General features: G+C 43.1%; 1 protein-coding gene across 1 annotated transcript in view; it reads left to right on the forward strand.

Annotated features, from left to right (window-relative positions):
* The window catches only part of LPCAT3 (lysophosphatidylcholine acyltransferase 3), a 38076-nt gene that overhangs the window by 18820 nt on the left and 536 nt on the right, over positions 1 to 18720 (forward strand). The window contains exons 2-12 of the mRNA XM_070410747.1: positions 12521 to 12628; positions 13110 to 13216; positions 13774 to 13867; positions 14032 to 14069; positions 14586 to 14764; positions 15645 to 15753; positions 16439 to 16525; positions 16613 to 16779; positions 17408 to 17555; positions 17634 to 17792; positions 18517 to 18645. Of these exons, the coding sequence (XP_070266848.1) occupies positions 12521 to 12628; positions 13110 to 13216; positions 13774 to 13867; positions 14032 to 14069; positions 14586 to 14764; positions 15645 to 15753; positions 16439 to 16525; positions 16613 to 16779; positions 17408 to 17555; positions 17634 to 17792; positions 18517 to 18633 (1313 nt within the window). The 3' untranslated portion in view covers positions 18634 to 18645. The remainder of the gene's footprint in view (positions 1 to 12520; positions 12629 to 13109; positions 13217 to 13773; positions 13868 to 14031; positions 14070 to 14585; positions 14765 to 15644; positions 15754 to 16438; positions 16526 to 16612; positions 16780 to 17407; positions 17556 to 17633; positions 17793 to 18516; positions 18646 to 18720) is intronic.

The raw sequence follows: 18720 nt of genomic DNA on the forward strand, positions 1-18720 counted from the left end.
CGACAAAACTAAATCTGATCAGGCTGACTAGTTTACCATTTGGATTACATGGCAGGCATTTTCCATATGTACTTAAAGCAAATCTTCAATATACTTAACAAAAGCACACATCATTTGCTGTTGTTTATACTTACAAATGTTTGATGGCATATTAATGTGAAAGGAGATATGGTTTTTCAGAATTCTTTTAGGGGCTATTCCAGCAAAAATAGTTTGGAAACCATTGCAGCAGCTTAACTATCTTTAATTCGACCTTTTCCATCATCTCCCACATCTAGTCAACCGTACTGATTTAATTCTATTATATCAATTTCAGGCTCTGCCCATTTTCATCTTTGCTACTGTTTCACCCCTAGGGGGGAAAGAGTCTTGAGGTGACGATTCCATGTTCTTTCCTGTCCCTGTGTCCTTTACTACATTATTCCCCTCCCTTGGAATGCCCTTTCCTTCTCTCTTCTCTCTTCATCTTAAATGTTCTGATCAGTATTGATCTCTCTCTTCTGTAACCACTACAACCTTGGCTATTCCATGCAGTTAGCACTTACAGAACATCATTCTTTGATATTTCTTCTCTACCTAGAAAGTTCCTTAAGAGTTAAAAAGCACTTCTTAAAATTTGTACCATATCCCCCTTTTTGCCCAATGCAGTGTGACCACATAATAGATGCTTAATATTTTACTGACCGCCTAGAATACAAAGTATTTGTTTATTCATTCTTTCATCCATTCAGCAAATAGTCTCAAGACCTTTCTTTGTATCAGGAACTGTACTAGGCACTGAGGTACGGTAGTGGAAAAATTTGACAAAAATCCCTGTTTTCAAATACTGCTAAATAAGTAAAATATATAGTATTTGAAAGAGTAATAAGTGCTAAGAGGAGAGTACAGCAAAAAAAAACCAGGAAGTGTGGTTGGTGGCGGGTGAGGGGAACATATGCAATCTCACTGATAGCGTGACTTTTTAGAAAAGATCTAAAGTGAGAAGGAATATAAGGAAGGACTTGAGCTTCTTTGTGAAAGATCATTCCAGGCAAGGGACCTATTATATCAGTAGTTCTCAACCTTCCTAATGCCGCGACCCTTTAATACAGTTCCTCATGTTGTGGTGACCCCCAACCATAAAATTATTTTCGTTGCTACTTCATAACTGTAATTTTGCTACTGTTATGAATTGTAAATATCTGATATGCAGGATGTATTTTCATTGTTACAAGTTGAACATAATTAAAGCATAGTGATTAATCACAAAAATAATATGTAATTATATATGTGTTTTCCGATGGTCTTAGGCGACCCCTGTGAAAGGGTCGTTCGACCCCCAAAGGGGTCTCGACCCACAGTTTGAGAACCGCTGTATTATATGAAGGCCACAAGGCTGGACTTGCTTGATGTTCCAAGGAGAGCTTTGTGGAGGCAGAGATGAGTCAAAGAAAGGTGGAGTGGGGAAGGGGTGAGCAGATCTATAGGTTCTGGTCGGACTTTGGCTTTTGTTGAGTGAGACTGGAGGCCTTATGAGGGTTTTGAGCAGAGGAATGAGCAGATTGGACTTATGCTATAATAAAATCACTCTGGATACTGTGTTAAGGATAGAATGAAGGGAGAGGCAAGAGCAGAGGCAGGGAGATAAGTCAGGAGGCGACTATAATAACAAGCCAGACATGGTGTTGACTTGGACACATGAGAAGAAGTGGTCAGATTCTGGGTTTATTTTGAAGGTAGAACAGGAATTACTTATTGATTGGGTTGAAAGGAAGGGAGGTCAAGAATGATGGCAAGGTTGCAAGGTTTCAGCCTGAGTGAACAAAAGGGTAAGTTGCTGTTTGCTGAAATGGGGAAGGCTAGCCCAGAGGGTCGGAGGGAGACCGCATGGCAGACAGCCGCGTCTCTTGGGACAGACACAGACCCTGACCGGGGAAAGGAGTTCCGCGGGTTTGCTGGCGCCGGGAGATTTGAGATTAGGATTTTGTGATTGCGGAGAACTGAGACTAAAAGGGGGCATCCTGAGGAACTGACCAGACCATGCAGTGCCCATAAAAGAGGAGCGTTTCCCAGATCATGCAGTGCTGCAGATCCAAGCAACAGCAGCCCCCTGATCACCGCAGCCTCCTGATCACCACACCCTCTGTCTGAGGAACAGCAGCTGTACGTGAAGCCTCCCCCCACCAGCCAGAAGAGCCAACACAGCTGTGAACAGCACCCACCAGAGGAGCTGCTGCCAACTGGAAAGCAGCTGCTACCGCAACCGTCTGAGCAGCAACCACAACCCAAGGAGCCCCTGCTACCCAGGGAGCAGCCACTGAACGTCTCAACATCTACATATGTCAGCACGATCAAACATGGGTAGGCAAAGAAACCCCCAAAGGGAAGAAAAGGAGGACTCACCAGAAAAGCAGCTAAGTGAGACAGAGGCATGCAACATGACAGAAAAAGAATTCAGAATAAGGGTCCTAGAGTGCATACACCGGACGGAGGAAAAAGTCAACAACTGAAATGGGGAAGGCTAAAGGAGGAATAGGTTTAGTGAGGGATGTATGTCAGCAGTTCATTTTGTTAAGCTGAGATATCCATTAGGCATGTACTAATGGAGTCAAGTAGGCTATACAACCTCAGGGAAGAGATTCAGGCTAGAGATAATCATGTGGAAGACATCAGCAAACAGATGGTATGTATTTAAAGCTGTGTGACTGGATGAGAGAGCTGAGTGCTTCACTGTTAAAGCAGAAGTAAGCAATCTCACATTCATTAAGCATCTAATATGTACCAGGCTTAATTAATATATGAATCCTAAGCTAGATTTTCATTTTACTCATGAAGTTGAGACCCAAAAAGGTTAACTAATCAACCAACCTGAGGTAACAGCTAATAAGTAGCAGAACTGGATATTCAAACTGAAATCTGTCATAACTCCAAAGTTCATGTTCTTTTAACCGTCCAGTGCCTTAATTTAATAGTACATTGCATTTTGCTCTTGACAAATCAGTGCCCTTATTTTATATATATTATTGATTTCAGAGAGGAAGGGAGAGGGGGAGAGAGATAGAAACATCAATGATAAGAAAGAATCGTTGATTGGCTGCCTCCTGCACACCCCCTACTGGGGAATCGAGCCCACAACCCAGGCATGTTCCCTTGACCAGAATTGAACCCAGAACTCTTTGGTCCACAGGCTAACGCTCTAGCCACTGAGCCAAATCAGCTAGGGCTTGAATTGTTTTTTGTTTTTTTGTTTTTTTAAAAAATATATTTTATTGATTTTTCACAGAGAGGAAAGGAGAGAGATAGAGAGTTAGAAACATCGATGAGAGAGAAACATCGATCAGCTGCCTCCTGCACATCTTCCACTGGAGATGTGCCCGCAACCCAGGTACATGCCCCTGACCGGAATCGAACCTGGGACCTTTCAGTCCGCAGGCCGACGCTCTATCCACTGAGCCAAACCGGTTTCGGCTGAATTGTTTTTTTAAGAATGGGTAGCATTTCATTTGATAGAGGGGTGGTTTGAGAAAATATTCCACTCAAAGGGACTGGTGTGAGCTAAAGTCTAGGTACTAAAGACAAAAGACGTTTTTGGGCAAAAACAAGATCAGTTTTAGCTGGAGAAATGGAAACTGTAACTAGAAATGTAGTTTAGAAGACAGACCTCGAATCTTAGGCTTAGGAATTGGTACTCTGTTGAGTAGTCACTTGGTGATTTCTAAGCAGGAATTGAAAAGAGTACTCTGGTGTACTATTACTGGGAGTGTGAGGCTGCAGGCAGAGATCAAGTAAGAGGCCATTGCAAGAGTTTACATCTGAGTGCCTGATGGCCTTAACTGTAAATGTAGCACAGAAAAAAAAAAAAGAGTAAGGGTGGTGAGATACTGCAAAGGAGTAATCAACAGAATTTGATGACTGGATATAGGGAACCAAAGAAAGGGAAGAGGCAAAACAATGTGGTTGTATGACTTGGAGAAAGCTAACACCATTAATAAACAAAAAAAGAAGCCAAGAGAAGGCTGATTTAAGGGAATAAGTCATGTTTTATAGAGTACAAGATGGTATGAGATAGCAAACTAAAAATGTCCAGCCAGGAAATGTGGAACTAAAACTTGAGTAGGATTAAAAATGTAGATTTGCCCTAACCAGTTTGGCTCAGTGGATAGAGCGTCGGCCTGCGGCCTGAAGGGTCCCAAGTTCAATTCCAGTCAAGGGCATGTACCTTGGTTGCAGGCACATCCCCAGTAGGGGGTGTCCAGGAGGCAGCTGATTGATGTTTCTCTCCCATCAGTGTTTCTAACTCTATCACTCTCCCTTCCTCTTTGTAAAATATCAATAAAATATATTTTTTTTAAATGTAGATTTGTTTTTGGCATAAAGATTGTATTAAGTTACATGACAGTAGATGTAGTTTCCAATCCTATATAATCCTATATAATAAAAGAGAAACATGTAAATTGACTGTCCCTTCGCTATGCTCACCGGCCAATCAGGATGAATATGCAAAATAACCTGACAAAGATGGTGGGTTAATTTGCATATGCAGGTGCCGGGCAGAGAGCAGAAGTGGGAGAGTCGGCAGCTTGGGGGGACATGGCTCCCTCGGTCGCTCCCTTGGGCGGATGTGGCTCCCTCGGTCGCCAGGCAGAGAGCAGAGCATGAGAGCCGGAGGTTTGGGGGAGGTTTAGGGGCCGTGGCTTCTTCAGTTGCTCCCAGCGCCGGGAGTACCAGGAATTCTGGGAATAGTAGTTCTTATGGCAGGCCCAGGACTGGAAGCGGAAGGCCAGAGTGCAGGGAGCACCAGGAATGCTGGGAATCGTAGTTCTGGTGGCAGGCGGATCTCCTAGACACTAGAGCAGCGGTTCTCAACCTGTGGGTCGCGACCCCTTTGGGGGTCAAACGACCCTTTCACAGGGGTCGCCTAAGACTATCGGAAAACACATATAATTACATATTGTTTTTGTGATTAATCACTATGCTTTAATTATGTTCAATTTGTAACAATGAAATTGGGGGTCACCACAACATGAGGAACTGTATTAAAGGGTCGTGGCATTAGGAAGGTTGAGAACCACTGCACTAGAGCAAAGTGAGCCTGGAGCAAGTTACTATTGCAGTGGGGGATGGAGGGAAAGCAAAGATGGGAGACATAAGTAAAATCAGAGTGTCTAGGAAAAATTAAAGGGAAGATATCCTAAAACTTCCAGGAAATCTCCACGAATGAAGCAAAGAAAAAAAAATGCCTCTATTATTCTGTAAGCAACAAACCAAACTGGGTTGGGGGTCTCAGACAATTCGTTCAAGTGATTGCAAAGACAGACAGAAATCCCGGATTGGAGAGGGCTCCCCTGAAGGCTCCCAGATTGGAGAGGGTGCAGGTCAGGCTGAGGGACCCTCCCCCCACCCCGCCGCATGAATCTTTGTGCATCGGGTCCGTGTAGTAAGAATAATAAAGGTCAAGACGAAATCCTGGAGGGCAGCAGTATTTAGGAACCAGAAGAAAAGCCTTAATTGAAGGAGACAAAGAAAGGTAGATTGGTGTAATCTGTTCAGATTATAGTTGGCCACCATTTTGCCAGTGAAAGTAAATACAGAAAGTGAGACTAAATGTTTAGGAACCTTTCACAGCAATTTGACAGTGTCATATCATCCAAGCCATGACTTTGTATTTTACAAAATGTTGGTCCACCCTAGTTGGTTAGAGCATCATCCTGATACACCAGGGTTGCGTGTTCGATCCCCAGTCAGGGCACCTAGGAGAATCAGCCAATAAATGCATAAATGTGTGGAACAACAAAATCAGTATTTCTCACTTTCCCTTCATCTCTCTCTAAAATCAATAAATAAGTATTGGTCCACAACAGATGGGAAATTTTAAAAACTGTCTACACCACTAACTGAGAAGTGCTGGGTTAGAGGATAAAATAATTAAGGAGTGGTATATACCCAAGAGAACTCAAGATATATATTCACACAAAAACTTGTACACAAATGTTCATAGCAGCCTTATTCGTAATGCCCAAAAAGTAGAAATCACCCAAGTGTCCCATCAACTATTGATGTGGTATGTCCACTTTGTAATATTATTCAGTCATTAAAAAAGAATGATATATGCTGTAACAAAATTAACCTTGAAAACAATATGCTAACGGAAAGACCCAGACATAAAAGGCCCATATATTGTAGAACTCCACGTACATGAAATACCCATAATTGGTAAATCCATAGAGACAGAAAGTAGATTGATAGTTGCCAAGGGCTAGGAGAATATGGAGAGTGATTGCTAACAGGTATGGAGTTACTTTGGGAGAGATGAAAACATTCTGGAATTAAATAGTGGGGATGGTTGTGCAACCTTGTAAATATACCAAAAACCACTGAATTCTACATTTTGAAATGGTGTATTTTATGTTATGTGAATTACCTCAATAGAAAAAGAAAAGGAGCCTGGCCAGTGTGGCTCAGTGGTTGAGCATCGACCTATGAACCAGGAGGTCACAGTTCGATTCCTGGTCAGGGCGTGTGCCCAGGTTGCGGGCTCAATCCCCAGTCGGCGGGGGGCGGGGAGGGGGCGTGCAGGAGGCAGCTGATAGTGATTCTCTCTCATCATTGATGTTTCTATCTCTCTTTCCCTTCCTCTCTGAAATAAAAATATATTTTTAAAAAAGAAAGAAAAGGAACAGAGACACTGTGTTTCTCAAAACCAATGAAAGAGAAACTTTCAAAGAAAATGAAAAGATTCCAGGTGTCAGGGCGCATTTAGGAGGAAACTGATCGATGTTTCTCTCACACATCAATATTTCCCTCTCTTTCTTCCTCTCTCTCTAAAATAAATTTTTTAAAAATATCCTCGGGTGAGGATTTAAAAAAAGAAAATACAGCAGGGAAGTTGAGGATGCTGGGAAGAAGAAAAGACTGTTGGACTTGGCATTATAAGAAGGCAGATTAAGGCAAAACATCAATCCATATGTCAGCAGTTCTCAAAGTGGAGCCCATGAACTCCTAGGGAGCCCCTGAGAACCCTTTAAGGGGTTCATGGGATGAAAATTATTTTCATAGTAATACCAAGGTGTTATTTGCCTTTTTCACTGTGTTGACTTTTGCATTGATGGTGCAAAAGCAATGGTGTGTGAAACTGCTGGTGCTTTAGCACAAATGAAGGCAAGGGTACCAAAGTGCACTAGCAGTCACTGTATACTTTTATCTTTCCCTCTGTATTCCTCAGTGCCAGGCACTCATAGTAAAAAAAACAAGCCAGTTTCACTTAAGAATGTCCTGGATTGCCCTAACTGGTTTGGCTCAGTGGATAGAGCGTCAGCCTGCGGACTCAAGGGTCCCAGGTTTGATTCTGGTCAAGGGCATGTACCTTGGTTGCAGGCACATACCCAGTAGGGAGTGTGCAGGAGGCAACTGATCGATGTTTCTCTCTCATCAATGTTTCTAACTCTCTATCCCACTCCCTTCCTCTCTGTAAAAAACCAATAAAATATAAAAAATAAAAGAATGTCCTGGATGAAGCACTAAGTAGTATGAATTGTATGAAATCTCAACCCTTCTTAATAGTCTAAAGAAATGAGAAATGTGCCTAAAACACTTCTGCATACTGAAGTACAGGCTGTCTGGAGGCAGAGTATTTGTGCAGTTACTTGAGTTTCACGTTCAATTAAGAGCTTTTTTCATGGGACAGCATTTTTACTTGAAAAAAAACAACTGACAAACTTAGACATGGATTATTTAGATATGAGCATTTGGCAGATATTTTCTTGAAAACGTGAGCCTGTCACTTCAAGGAAAATAACAGACACTATTTGTAGTGAATAATAAAATTCAAGCTTTCAATCGAAAATTTTTAAGATTTTGGAAAACTTTTTTGTATCTGCCTCCATGAGCTTGACAACTTCTCAATACATACAGATTTTTATGTTGAAGATCAATGGTGTTATTAAAAGATGTGATTTTTTATACTGTATTTTAATGACATATTGTCAATATTTGGAAGATCTGCCTAATACAGTGAACCATTGTTTTCCAGATGACTAGTGCATGGTATTACAAAAACCATTCAAAGCACATGAGAGACCACTGGATTTTAACATAACAGAATATGAAAAGTTCATTGATATGTTTGCTGCACATTCCACATTGCAACAAACCTTTAAGAAACAATCTGTCAAGTTTAGGTAGAATATCAAAGAATATCCAAATTTATCTGAAAAAGCTATTGATTCGCCTTTCAACTATATATCTGTATAAAGATTTTCTTCATATAGTTTAACCAAAACAACAGATTAAATACAAAGGCACATTTGAGAATCCAGCTATCTTCTATTTAGAGAAAGGCCAGAAATTTGTACAAGTGTAAAACAATGCCATTCTCTGCATTCAATGATTTTGTTTGTTTTGGGAAAATATATTTGTTTTCATTAAAGGTATGATATTTAGCTCTAGCCAGTATGCCTCAGTTGGTTGAGTGTTGTTCAATGTACCAGGAGGTCACAGATTCAATTCCCAGTCAGGGGACCATTAAAAAATAATTATTAATAAATAAAAGTATGATATTTCTATTAATATCTGTGTTTTTAATGGATTAATTCAAAAAAATTTTCATTTTCTTCGTTTATATCAATTCTTTGTATGGTATTTGAAGTGTTTTTCTTTTCTATAAAACTGGTACCAATATCTGGTTAAGCCAGCATTTAGCAGTCCTAATTCTGTATTCTCCCTCACACTTGCCAAAACATGCTCTACTTTCTTTTCACCAGAGTCTTATCAATCATTGACTAATCAAATGGGGTCATATCCTATTCCTACAGAACCCAGAAATAGCTCTACAGGATGAAAAGGCAAAGAAATTTACCAGACTTTAATGAAAACAGCTCATTTTTATTCCTTCAAATGAAACCTCAGGACCTCTAAAATTAATAAGTAATTTCACAACAATTGTGCAGAGAATAAGGAGTTCCACTAATAACTAAGTTGTGGCAGATCCTAGTCCCTGACTCCAACAGCACTCATGAGGAGATGTCCAGTAACTGACTGGAGAACACAGCTGGACACACTCACAACCTGAACCCCCAAACAGAGCCAGATTCCGTGTATCCCAGCAGTCTGCTCTAACACTGTAAACACCCTAGGTGTTGCTCTTGAAATGCTCCCGTTCTAATATGGGATCATCGTGTTTGGGAGTAGGTTAGGTCATCAGCCTACATTTGCTAATGAGTTTCTGAAGGCCCATCTTTAAATAAAAAGAAAAAAGTTATAGTACTGCCAAACGAGTTCTTTAACTTACAAAACTAACCTCTGCCTGGACAGTGGTATTAAAGGAAAGATAGCAACTCTCAGTCATCAAGCTCAGAATTTTATACTCAGGGCCTCGTAAGTACTGCTGCCTTGCACTAGGATTTTAGTAAGACAGCGCTTCTTCACCCTGGCTGCACACCAGATCACTCAGACCTACTGAATCAGACTCTCCGATGGGTGGGGAGGAGGTACTTCCATTGTTCTCTAAACATTTGTCAGGTGACTGTGGCTACTGTATTAAGAATCAGCTCCCACAAGAAAGCATTAAGACTCAGAAACACCTTGTGGGACAACACCCTCCAAAAAACCCCAGCACATCCCTAAAGGGGTGACTGGGCAGCCAGGTTACAAAGTCTGCTGAGCTGAGCAGCAGCCAAGAGCAAGGCTTGGTGTTTACACACTCAAAATCAGCTCTGGTTGTCACAGCAACTCTCCCCAGAACAGTTCCTTCTTCCCCTCTGTGGCCTCAATCCAGGCTTTGCTGTTCTCTGTTATGATCTTAATGTTCTTGGTAACCTTAATGGCCTGCTGCATTCTTTTGATTATTCTGCCAATTGCACCATCTTCTTATCATATGTTTAGTAGTGTACAATACTACTTCACCTGCCTGTGTGGAACTCAACAACCTCCACTCCTCCAAAATACACCCGAACAAAGGGGCTTGAGTGGCCAGAACTGATGTTACCAGGCTAAGCACTAAGTCTGTAAGGAAAGCACCCAAGATCTTTGCTCTTATATTTCTTTTTTACGCCTTTAAAACATACGATTTCTAAGGCCTGCAGTAAATTAGAAGTAGGGAAAACAACATCCTTGGCAGGCACACTGAAAGCTCAAGTGACTACTAATCCCTCAATAGGAAGGAAAGGGGCAGAAAAGCCCTAAGAAATGGATACAAAACTCGGAATGCAGGACAGTGTAGGCCCTAACAGAATCGGAGCAACAGTTTTACTCATCTCAGCAGCTTGTAAAGCAGTCATGACTTTACTCTAGAATAATTATGAACCAGATCACCAAGAAAGCGTCCAATTATATCTACTTTAAGGGGGCAGAGTGATATGTGTTGCATTTTTAAATTTTAAGCATTCCGAATGGTTCAGGGTTTTGGTGATTCCAAGTGGTTAAGGGTTTTAGTGCTTAAAGGGGTAAACTCTTAGCTATCCAGGATTTATTTATGAGTACTCTAAATAATTAAGATATACCCTATTTATTGTTTCTATTCATTTATACCTCATTTCCTACAATGTTAAAAAGTCAAAGGTTTAAGGCAGTCTGATCTTATTCTATATATACTTTCTAGTACCTGGCTCTGGTTCTTAGCAATACTTGCTGATAACATGGTGTTCTGTTCCTGCCAAATTTGATATGTGATATGTATGAAACTTGATCCTATTTCTTTGCTCATTCATCTGACTACGAAGGGGTCATAGCTGTCTCCCTCTCCCTTGAGCTAGTAATCCTATATCTTCACCTTAGCTAGCTAGAAAATAAACCATTGCATGCCACCTTGTCCCTCATTATGTGATCTACAAATAGAATACCTTGCATGTAGTAGGCATTTAATAAACATTTGTTGAATGAATGAGCCAGTAATCCACAGGATATCTATAAAATTAGCTATTTGCATGAAGCTATAAAATTGATGAAGTGTCTCTAGCCCATTATAACAGCAGTCAAAAAAAAAAAAAAGAACAAAAAAAAATTTTTTTAAATAAATAACAAATAAAAGAGAAGGGAAAAAAACAAGAGCAAATCCTGGCACCAGGAAGATTAAATGGTGGATACACTGTTAAAAACTTGATTAAATAAGTACACAGGATGTGATCATAAATTTAAAAAAACACAAAAAAATTATAGGGAAAAAAGACTAGGACCTAGGACAGTGATGGTGAACCTATGACACGCGAACTCATTTTTTTGGTTGATTTTTTTTTGTTAAATGGCATTTAAATATATAAAGTAAATATCAAAAGTATGCATCTTTGTTTTACTATGGTTGCAAATATCAAAAAATTTCTATATGTGACACGGCACCAGAGTTAAGTTAGGGTTTTTCAAAATGCTGACAAGCCGAGCTCAAAAGGTTCGCCATCACTGACTTAGGACATAAGCCAAATATACAACAGGATTACCCATTTACTTAATAAAAAACTGAGCACTTTCTTTGTGTTTGACATTTCTGAGCATTGCAGAGTTAACCAGACTCACAACTATACTGCCACTGATAAGCTGACACTACGCAATGATAGGATAGGCCAAGTGTCCTTCTAAAACACAGTAGGAATTCCATTTCTTCACACGTGCACTGCCAAGCACATCAGCGACCTCTTGATAGAAAACTAAATGCAAGTGTGTAGTGATACCATGGAACATGCTAATTTTAGTTTAGGAATACCAAATGTTATATTGACCCTCTTTTATTCAGTAAGCAACCTTTGGCCATGCATAATCAGCTCATGGCCCATCAGGAGATCCACTATTGTTCAATTGTGGCTCCAGGACCATACTCTGAATCACTGCTTTAGAAGACATTTTCCCATGATACTTAATGGATTTCTAACTCGGTGGGTGCCCAGACCTCAGCATGTGAGGAGCATCCACACATATCCTATAACGGCTATTCAGCTGTAATTCAGTCAGCAATTGCAGTTTATAGCCTTGTGTTGATTTATAGTTATCCTCTTGATAATTTGCTGATAATACACTACTAGCAGGACAGGAGATAAAATTATCCTATGTAATAAAAGGCCAATATGCAAATTTCCCCTCAGGCAGGAGTTTGATCAGGAAGTGGGCCAGCCAACAGCCCGAGGCCCCACCCCCCACTGGCCAGGCCCTGATGGGGCAGGCCCACCGGACCCCACCTGTGCATGAAATCGTGCACCGGGCCTCTAGTAATAGATCATAAAAGCATAAAATAATGCTTCTGGGCAGAGCACAGTTGGATACCCTCAATTCCTTGTATCACTGAAAATGCAAAAGAAAATTCCTAGCACTACTTAATAGTCTCTATGAGAAACCTAGCCTTAGGACCTGGTGTTATATTGCCTCTATATAAAACTATCTTCCGTTTTAAATGTTTACTCACAAAAACACTTTTGATTTGGGGGGATATTATTATCTTCTCTGTTGACATCCACATAATGTATGTTTTTTCCTCTCTGGGCTGAGTTTCATACCAGATAAACCTCCAAAACAAAATGGGAGAGCACCAGCCACAAATAACCCTCTTCTGATCTCCCCTCAGGTTACCCCTTGGCTTTGTTTTATCGGCATTACCTTTTCTACAAGGACAGCTACCTCATCCATCTCTTCCACACCTTTACAGGCCTCTCCATTGCTTATTTTAACTTTGGTGAGTAAACTGAGCTAGCAGTAGGACTGCAATTAGAGGGAATCTGGGAAGGAACAGATTTGAACAAAACTTCCTGGAGAGAATTAGATGGATAGGTAAGTTATAATCCTGTGCTTGCAAAGAGATGATTTGTATGGACAAGAAAATAGCTTAAGTCTCCTTATATGGACAGTCCTCTCCCAGATAAAACATTTGAGAGTGGTTACCCTTGCCAGACCCCATCAACAGAGAGGCACCAGTTTCTCTGCTATGCCTATAACTGGATAACAGGCAGTCCCCTCAGGAGCAACCTTAAGTTCAAACATTCAGAAATACAGTAGCTGCCCGACAGTCCCTTCTATTTATAGTCCCTTCCCCCAGAACATGAGGTAATTTTGACAAAAATATCCTAATACCAAAATAGTTTTTTCTTTATGTATCTCTTTGTGTTTAGAAGTCTCAGGATGGGACACAAGTTAAATTTTGCTCTCTTCTGCACTAGGAAACCAGATGTACCACTCCCTGCTATGTGTCATCCTTCAGTTCCTCATTCTGCGACTAATGGGCCGCACTGTAACTGCTGTTCTCACTACCTTTTGTTTCCAGATGGTAAGCATCTTTCCCTTGGCAGCACAGGTCACAGCTGAGGATTGGGGAGAAGTCAGAGACTGTGGAGTAGGAAAACCAGTGAACTGGAAAACAATCCAATTTCTGATTGTTTTCTCCCAATAACACTTACCGGTATGACTTTATATAAGTCACGTTATACAAGTCCCAGGTGTTTCATCTGCAGGTGGCAGTGATAATACTTTTCCTGCCTCAAGGAAGAGGTGACAGCTAACCCTCTGCATAGGACTGTGCATTAAGGTTCTCACCAGGATTGGCCCAGCTATCATGAGGGGAGTCATGTAAAGGCAAGGCAGAGAATCAACTTAGAATGAGCTATAGAACCTAAGCATCTAAGTTGTCAATTAGCCTTAATTTTACTGAGAAACCTTGAGGCAAGTCTCTTCCCCTTTACAGTTTCAGTGTCTCCATTTATAGGAACTTCTTAAGGCTTTAATGATAAGACTAGGAGAAAGAAAAAATGAAGGAATACAGTGGATTTCAGAGTTGAGAGAAAATAAATCATAGCAATAATAGAATAAATATTTCCTCTCTCCTAGGCCTACCTTCTTGCCGGATATTATTGGACAGCCACTGGCAACTATGATATCAAGTGGACAATGCCTCATTGTGTTCTGACCTTGAAACTGATTGGTAAGTGATGGGTTACTACCCTCCCCTTTTACACCTAGGCTCCTCCCCATCTGACCATAAACTTACTCTGTGTTCTCCCCCACACTCCTGCTACCCTCAGTCCACAGGTCACATCCCCAGTGTCCTTTCCCTCTACTCTACCCACACCTTCTCTCTCTGCTCAGGTCTGGCTGTTGACTACTTTGATGGAGGGAAAGATCAGGTAAGCATAACTCCTCCACAGAGAGATTGAGGAAGTAAACCAGAGGGAAGGAGAAAGGCTATTCTTACCAAAAGACTGAACCCAGCCGCCAGGGGTTAAATGTTTACTCACAAAAACACTTTTGATTTGGGGGGATATTATTATCTTCTCTGTTGACATCCACATAATGTATGTTTTTTCCTCTCTGGGCTGAGTTTCATGCCCCACCTCATCCCAGCCTATGTGATCTGTTTCTGATAGCACTGAGCAAGGATCAACAAATCTAATTTGCCTGGATCCAGCTCTTGCACAAAGTCCAGAGATCAATGCCAGCAAGGCATTTGGAAATCAGCAGCAGTCAACTGTTGCTGCACACACTCATTTCCACAGGAAGCAACTACTTTTCTCCATATCATCCCCTCAGAGATGGCTATTTGAAGAACCAGTTCAGTGGGCCAAAAGGGTGGGAACACACAAACCGGCTCTTGCAGGTAGATTCAAGGCTATCCTGAACCATTCCTTCTCTTCTCGGCATAGAGTTCCTTGTCCTCTGAGCAACAGAAATATGCCATACGAGGTATCCCTTCCCTGCTGGAAGTTGCTGGTTTCTCCTACTTCTATGGAGCCTTCTTGGTAGGGCCCCAGTTCTCAATGAACCACTACATGAAGCTGGTGCACAGAAAGCTGACTGACAAGCCAGGAGAGATACCAAGCAGGTAAATGCCCCTCTTGGTCAAGACCTCTGTAGAGTAGGTGTCTCACCCACTATAAAGCCACTTCTGAAGTGACTTTCCTGCGGACCAGCCCTAGCTGCATTCTCCACATGGCCCTGGCTCCCCGGGCTCATGCCACACAGGCCCTGGACTGTCGTAACGGGCACTCTGTACCTGCTCACTGCAGGCAGTGGGCCCTTTTCAGCCAGCCATTCTGACCCTGTGGCACAAACATAAAATTCACTTTTATGTAGCAGGATTTTGCCTGACCCAGTCATGTCCCCACCTTTAAAATTCATTTTCTCATTTTAAAAAATTGATTTTAATATACTTAAACTAGAGGCCAGGTGCACAAAAATTTGTGCACTCAGGTGGGTCCCTCAGCCTGGCCTGTGCCCTCTCGCAGTCTGGGACCCCTCGGGGGATGACCACCTGCTGGCTTAGGCCCGCTCCCCAGGGGATTGGGCCTAAGCTGGCAATCAGATATCCCTCTGGCAGCCTGGCAGCCCTCGGGGGATGTCCGCTTGCCAGCGGGGAGCAGGCCTAAGCTGCAGTCAGACATCCTTAGCGCTGCTGAGGAGGCGGGCGAGGCTCCCACCACCACCACCGCTGTACTGGCAGCCATCAGCCTGGCTTGTGGCTGAGCAGAGCTCCCCCTGTGGGAGTGCACTGACCACCAGGGGGCAGCTCCTGCATTGAGTGTCTGCCCCCTGGTGGTCAGTGTGTGACCAGTCATTCTGCTGTTAGGGTCAATTTGCATATTACCCTTTTATTATATAGGATATATTGGGCAGTGGAGCTATTCATCCCATCCCAGATGGATAGCTCCCCTCTGTGACTTAAGTGGTCGCTACACATTGTGACCCCCACCTGTTCCTTTCAGCACCATACCTGCTCTCAAGCGCCTGAGTCTGGGCCTCATCTACCTGGTGGGCTACGTTTTCCTCAGTCCCCACATCACAGAAAACTATCTCCTCACCGAAGACTATGAAGTGAGTGGCTACTAAAGCAGCAGCAGTATGACTGCATCTGAGATAGAAAATGGACAGGCAAGGATTCCTGTAGATAGCCAAGAAGTGGGAAACACCATCGACAAATGCATGTTGGTTTTGCTCTAGATCTGAGAGAGTTGGTGTCAATGCCAGCCAGGCCGGGACATGTTCATCAGCCAGTATTGAACGACCTTCGCAGGCACAGGGCTGTGCCAGGTGCACTTTCAGCACCCCTTACCTTCCCCAGGAGCAGCTCTTAGCTTGCTATATTACAGCCCAGCATAACAGCTTCTGGTCCTCTCCAGCTTGTTTCTTTTCTTGATAGATTGGGGGCTTCTAGGGAATTCAAAATCCAAGGGAGAGGGGGAGTGCTGGCTTTTGCTTCTGCAACCGTTCCCTACCCACTCTAAGTCAGTTGTCTTCTTAAGTTAACATTGAGCATGAATTCATAAAAGTCCCTCAGCACTTAGTGTCCCAAGTGCTTCAGAAGAAGAGTTAAGGACAATGCTGTTTCACAACTCCAAGGGAAAGGAAGTGGGTATTTGCTGGGCTCCCTGCTCATCCTCGTAGCCGATTATAGAGGCAGACTGTCAGATGGACATGAAGCAGTCAGTCCCAAGAGTAGAAAGGAAGAACATTAGGGAAATTCGCACAGTCTAACGCACATGTTCGTTCTTCTCTTAAGAACCGCCTTTTCTGGTTCCGCTGCATGTACATGCTCATCTGGGGCAAGTTTGTGCTGTACAAATACGTCACCTGTTGGCTGGTCACAGTAAGTAAAAAAGATGAAATAGGGCATAGACAGGCTGTGGGGGACATGGGGAGAGTGGCAAGAACCCTGAGTCGGTCCTTCCCTCAGGAAGGAGTATGCATTTTGACGGGGCTAGGCTTCAATGACTTTGATGAAAATGGAAAGGCAAAGTGGGATGCCTGCGCTAACATGAAGGTGTGGCTCTTTGAAACAACCCCCCGCTTCACCGGCACCATCGCCTCTTTCAACATCAACACCAATGCCTGGGTGGCCCGGTAAGCAGGGGAGGGGAGGTGTGGACCTGAGCTTCTGCCTTCCACGACTTTCCCAGATTGGAGGGCAGAAATGGACTTGCCACTTCTGTCTTTTCCCACTTTGGGCAGAACTTCCAATCATTCTCACACATACCCTTACACACTTGTGTCTCCACTCCTACCCCACCCCCCCACCCCCATTTCTGTCATTATTTGAAAAACAAAAGCAAACTGTCTAAGTGCCTTGAGTCCTGGGTTTAACCCCAGTTCGGCCACTGGTTTTATGTTCTCCATTGTTCTGTTTATAAAGTCTTTGTTTATTTGTCCCATCACTAGAAGGTAAGCAGCACGAGTAGAAAACTGGTCTCCCCTATTCACTGCAAGTCAACATCAGGCACTAGTCATTTAAGTAGTTTGCCCAAGTTCACCCAGCTAAGCCTTATGTCTATTTTCTGTCTCTAAACTGAGTGAACTTCACTGCCTTTCATCTCTAAAGCTAATCAGGCAGCACTGCTTCCCTTGCCCCAGGTGGGCCCAAGTGGGAGCCAGCGACCACCATTGCACTCCTCAGGGTGCTGAGAACCCAGAGGCGGATGGTGGGAGTGCAAGAACTAGTCTGTACCTCATCCTTACCCATCCTTTTCTCTAGTTACTTCTTCAAACGACTCAAGTTCCTTGGAAATAAAGAACTCTCCCAGGGTCTCTCATTGCTATTCTTGGCCCTCTGGCATGGCCTACACTCAGGATACCTGATCTGCTTCCAGATGGAATTCCTCATTGTTATCGTGGAAAGGCAGGTAGGCCTTAAGGATACTGGGTGAAAGGGGACTACGAGAAGAGGCAAGGTCCTGATTACCTCTTCTCTTCCTCCCCAGGCTGCCAGCCTAATACGAGACAGCCCAACCCTGAGCAACCTAGCTTCCATTACTGTCCTACAACCCTTCTACTATTTGGTGCAGCAGACCATCCACTGGCTCTTCATGGGTTACTCAATGACTGCCTTCTGTCTCTTCACATGGGACAAATGGTTTAAGGTAAGTGAGGGCCTGCTTGCAAGGATGGGAGGGAACCACTGAAACCTCGGGTAGTAAGGGATATTATATACCACTAGTGGCCCAGTGCACGAAATTCGTGCACATTAAAAGGGAATTAGAGGATGCCCTAACCAGTTTGGCTCAGTGGCTAGAGTGCTGGCCTGCAGACTCAAGGGTCCCAGGTTCAATTCCAGTCAAGAGTATGTACCTTGGTTGCAGGCACATACCCAGTAGGGAGTGTGCAGGAGGCAGCTGATCGATGTTTCTAACTCTCTATCCCTCTCCTTTCCTCTCTGTAAAAAATCAATAAAATATATTTTTTAAAAGGAATTAGAGGAAATATTTTAATATTGCTATTTGCCCTTTCTCTTAATGGAAGTGTCAGAGATGAAAGAAAATTAGTAAAATGTATATGAAAAAATCTCCCTCCTGTCAGAGTCCAGGGCGCGTCGTGGGACCCAGAGTCAAGTTCCCCGCCCACCCACCCACACCTTGAAATCGTGCTCGACCCGGCCGGCCCCACCTCCATCAAGCCCCGCAGGGCCGGGGGCACAGCCTCAGGTCCCCTGTCAAGCCCTGCAGGGCGGGGAGTGCAGCCTCAGGTCCCCCAGCACCAGGGAAGGGGGCATGGCCCCAGCATGACTGTGTGACGACCATTTGCATATTAGCTCTTTATTATATAGGATGCCCTCGGGCTAACTCAGCGGCCTGTATCTCTCCACAGGTGTATAAATCCGTCTACTTCCTTGGCCACGTCTTCTTCCTGAGCCTATTATTCATATTGCCTTATATTCACAAAGCAATAGTGCCAAGGAAAGAAAAGTTAAAGAGAATGGAATAATCTATTTCCCTGGTAAGTTAACATCCAGGTTACAGGATAGAGCAATAGACTGGGGGGATGGGGGTGGACAGTGTTAGAAATGTGGGG

The sequence above is a fragment of the Myotis yumanensis genome, unplaced genomic scaffold (genome assembly GCF_028538775.1).
Source record: "Myotis yumanensis isolate MYYU_CA2020_CCGP unplaced genomic scaffold, mMyoYum1.0.hap1 SCAF_3, whole genome shotgun sequence".
NCBI lineage: Eukaryota > Metazoa > Chordata > Mammalia > Chiroptera > Vespertilionidae > Myotis > Myotis yumanensis.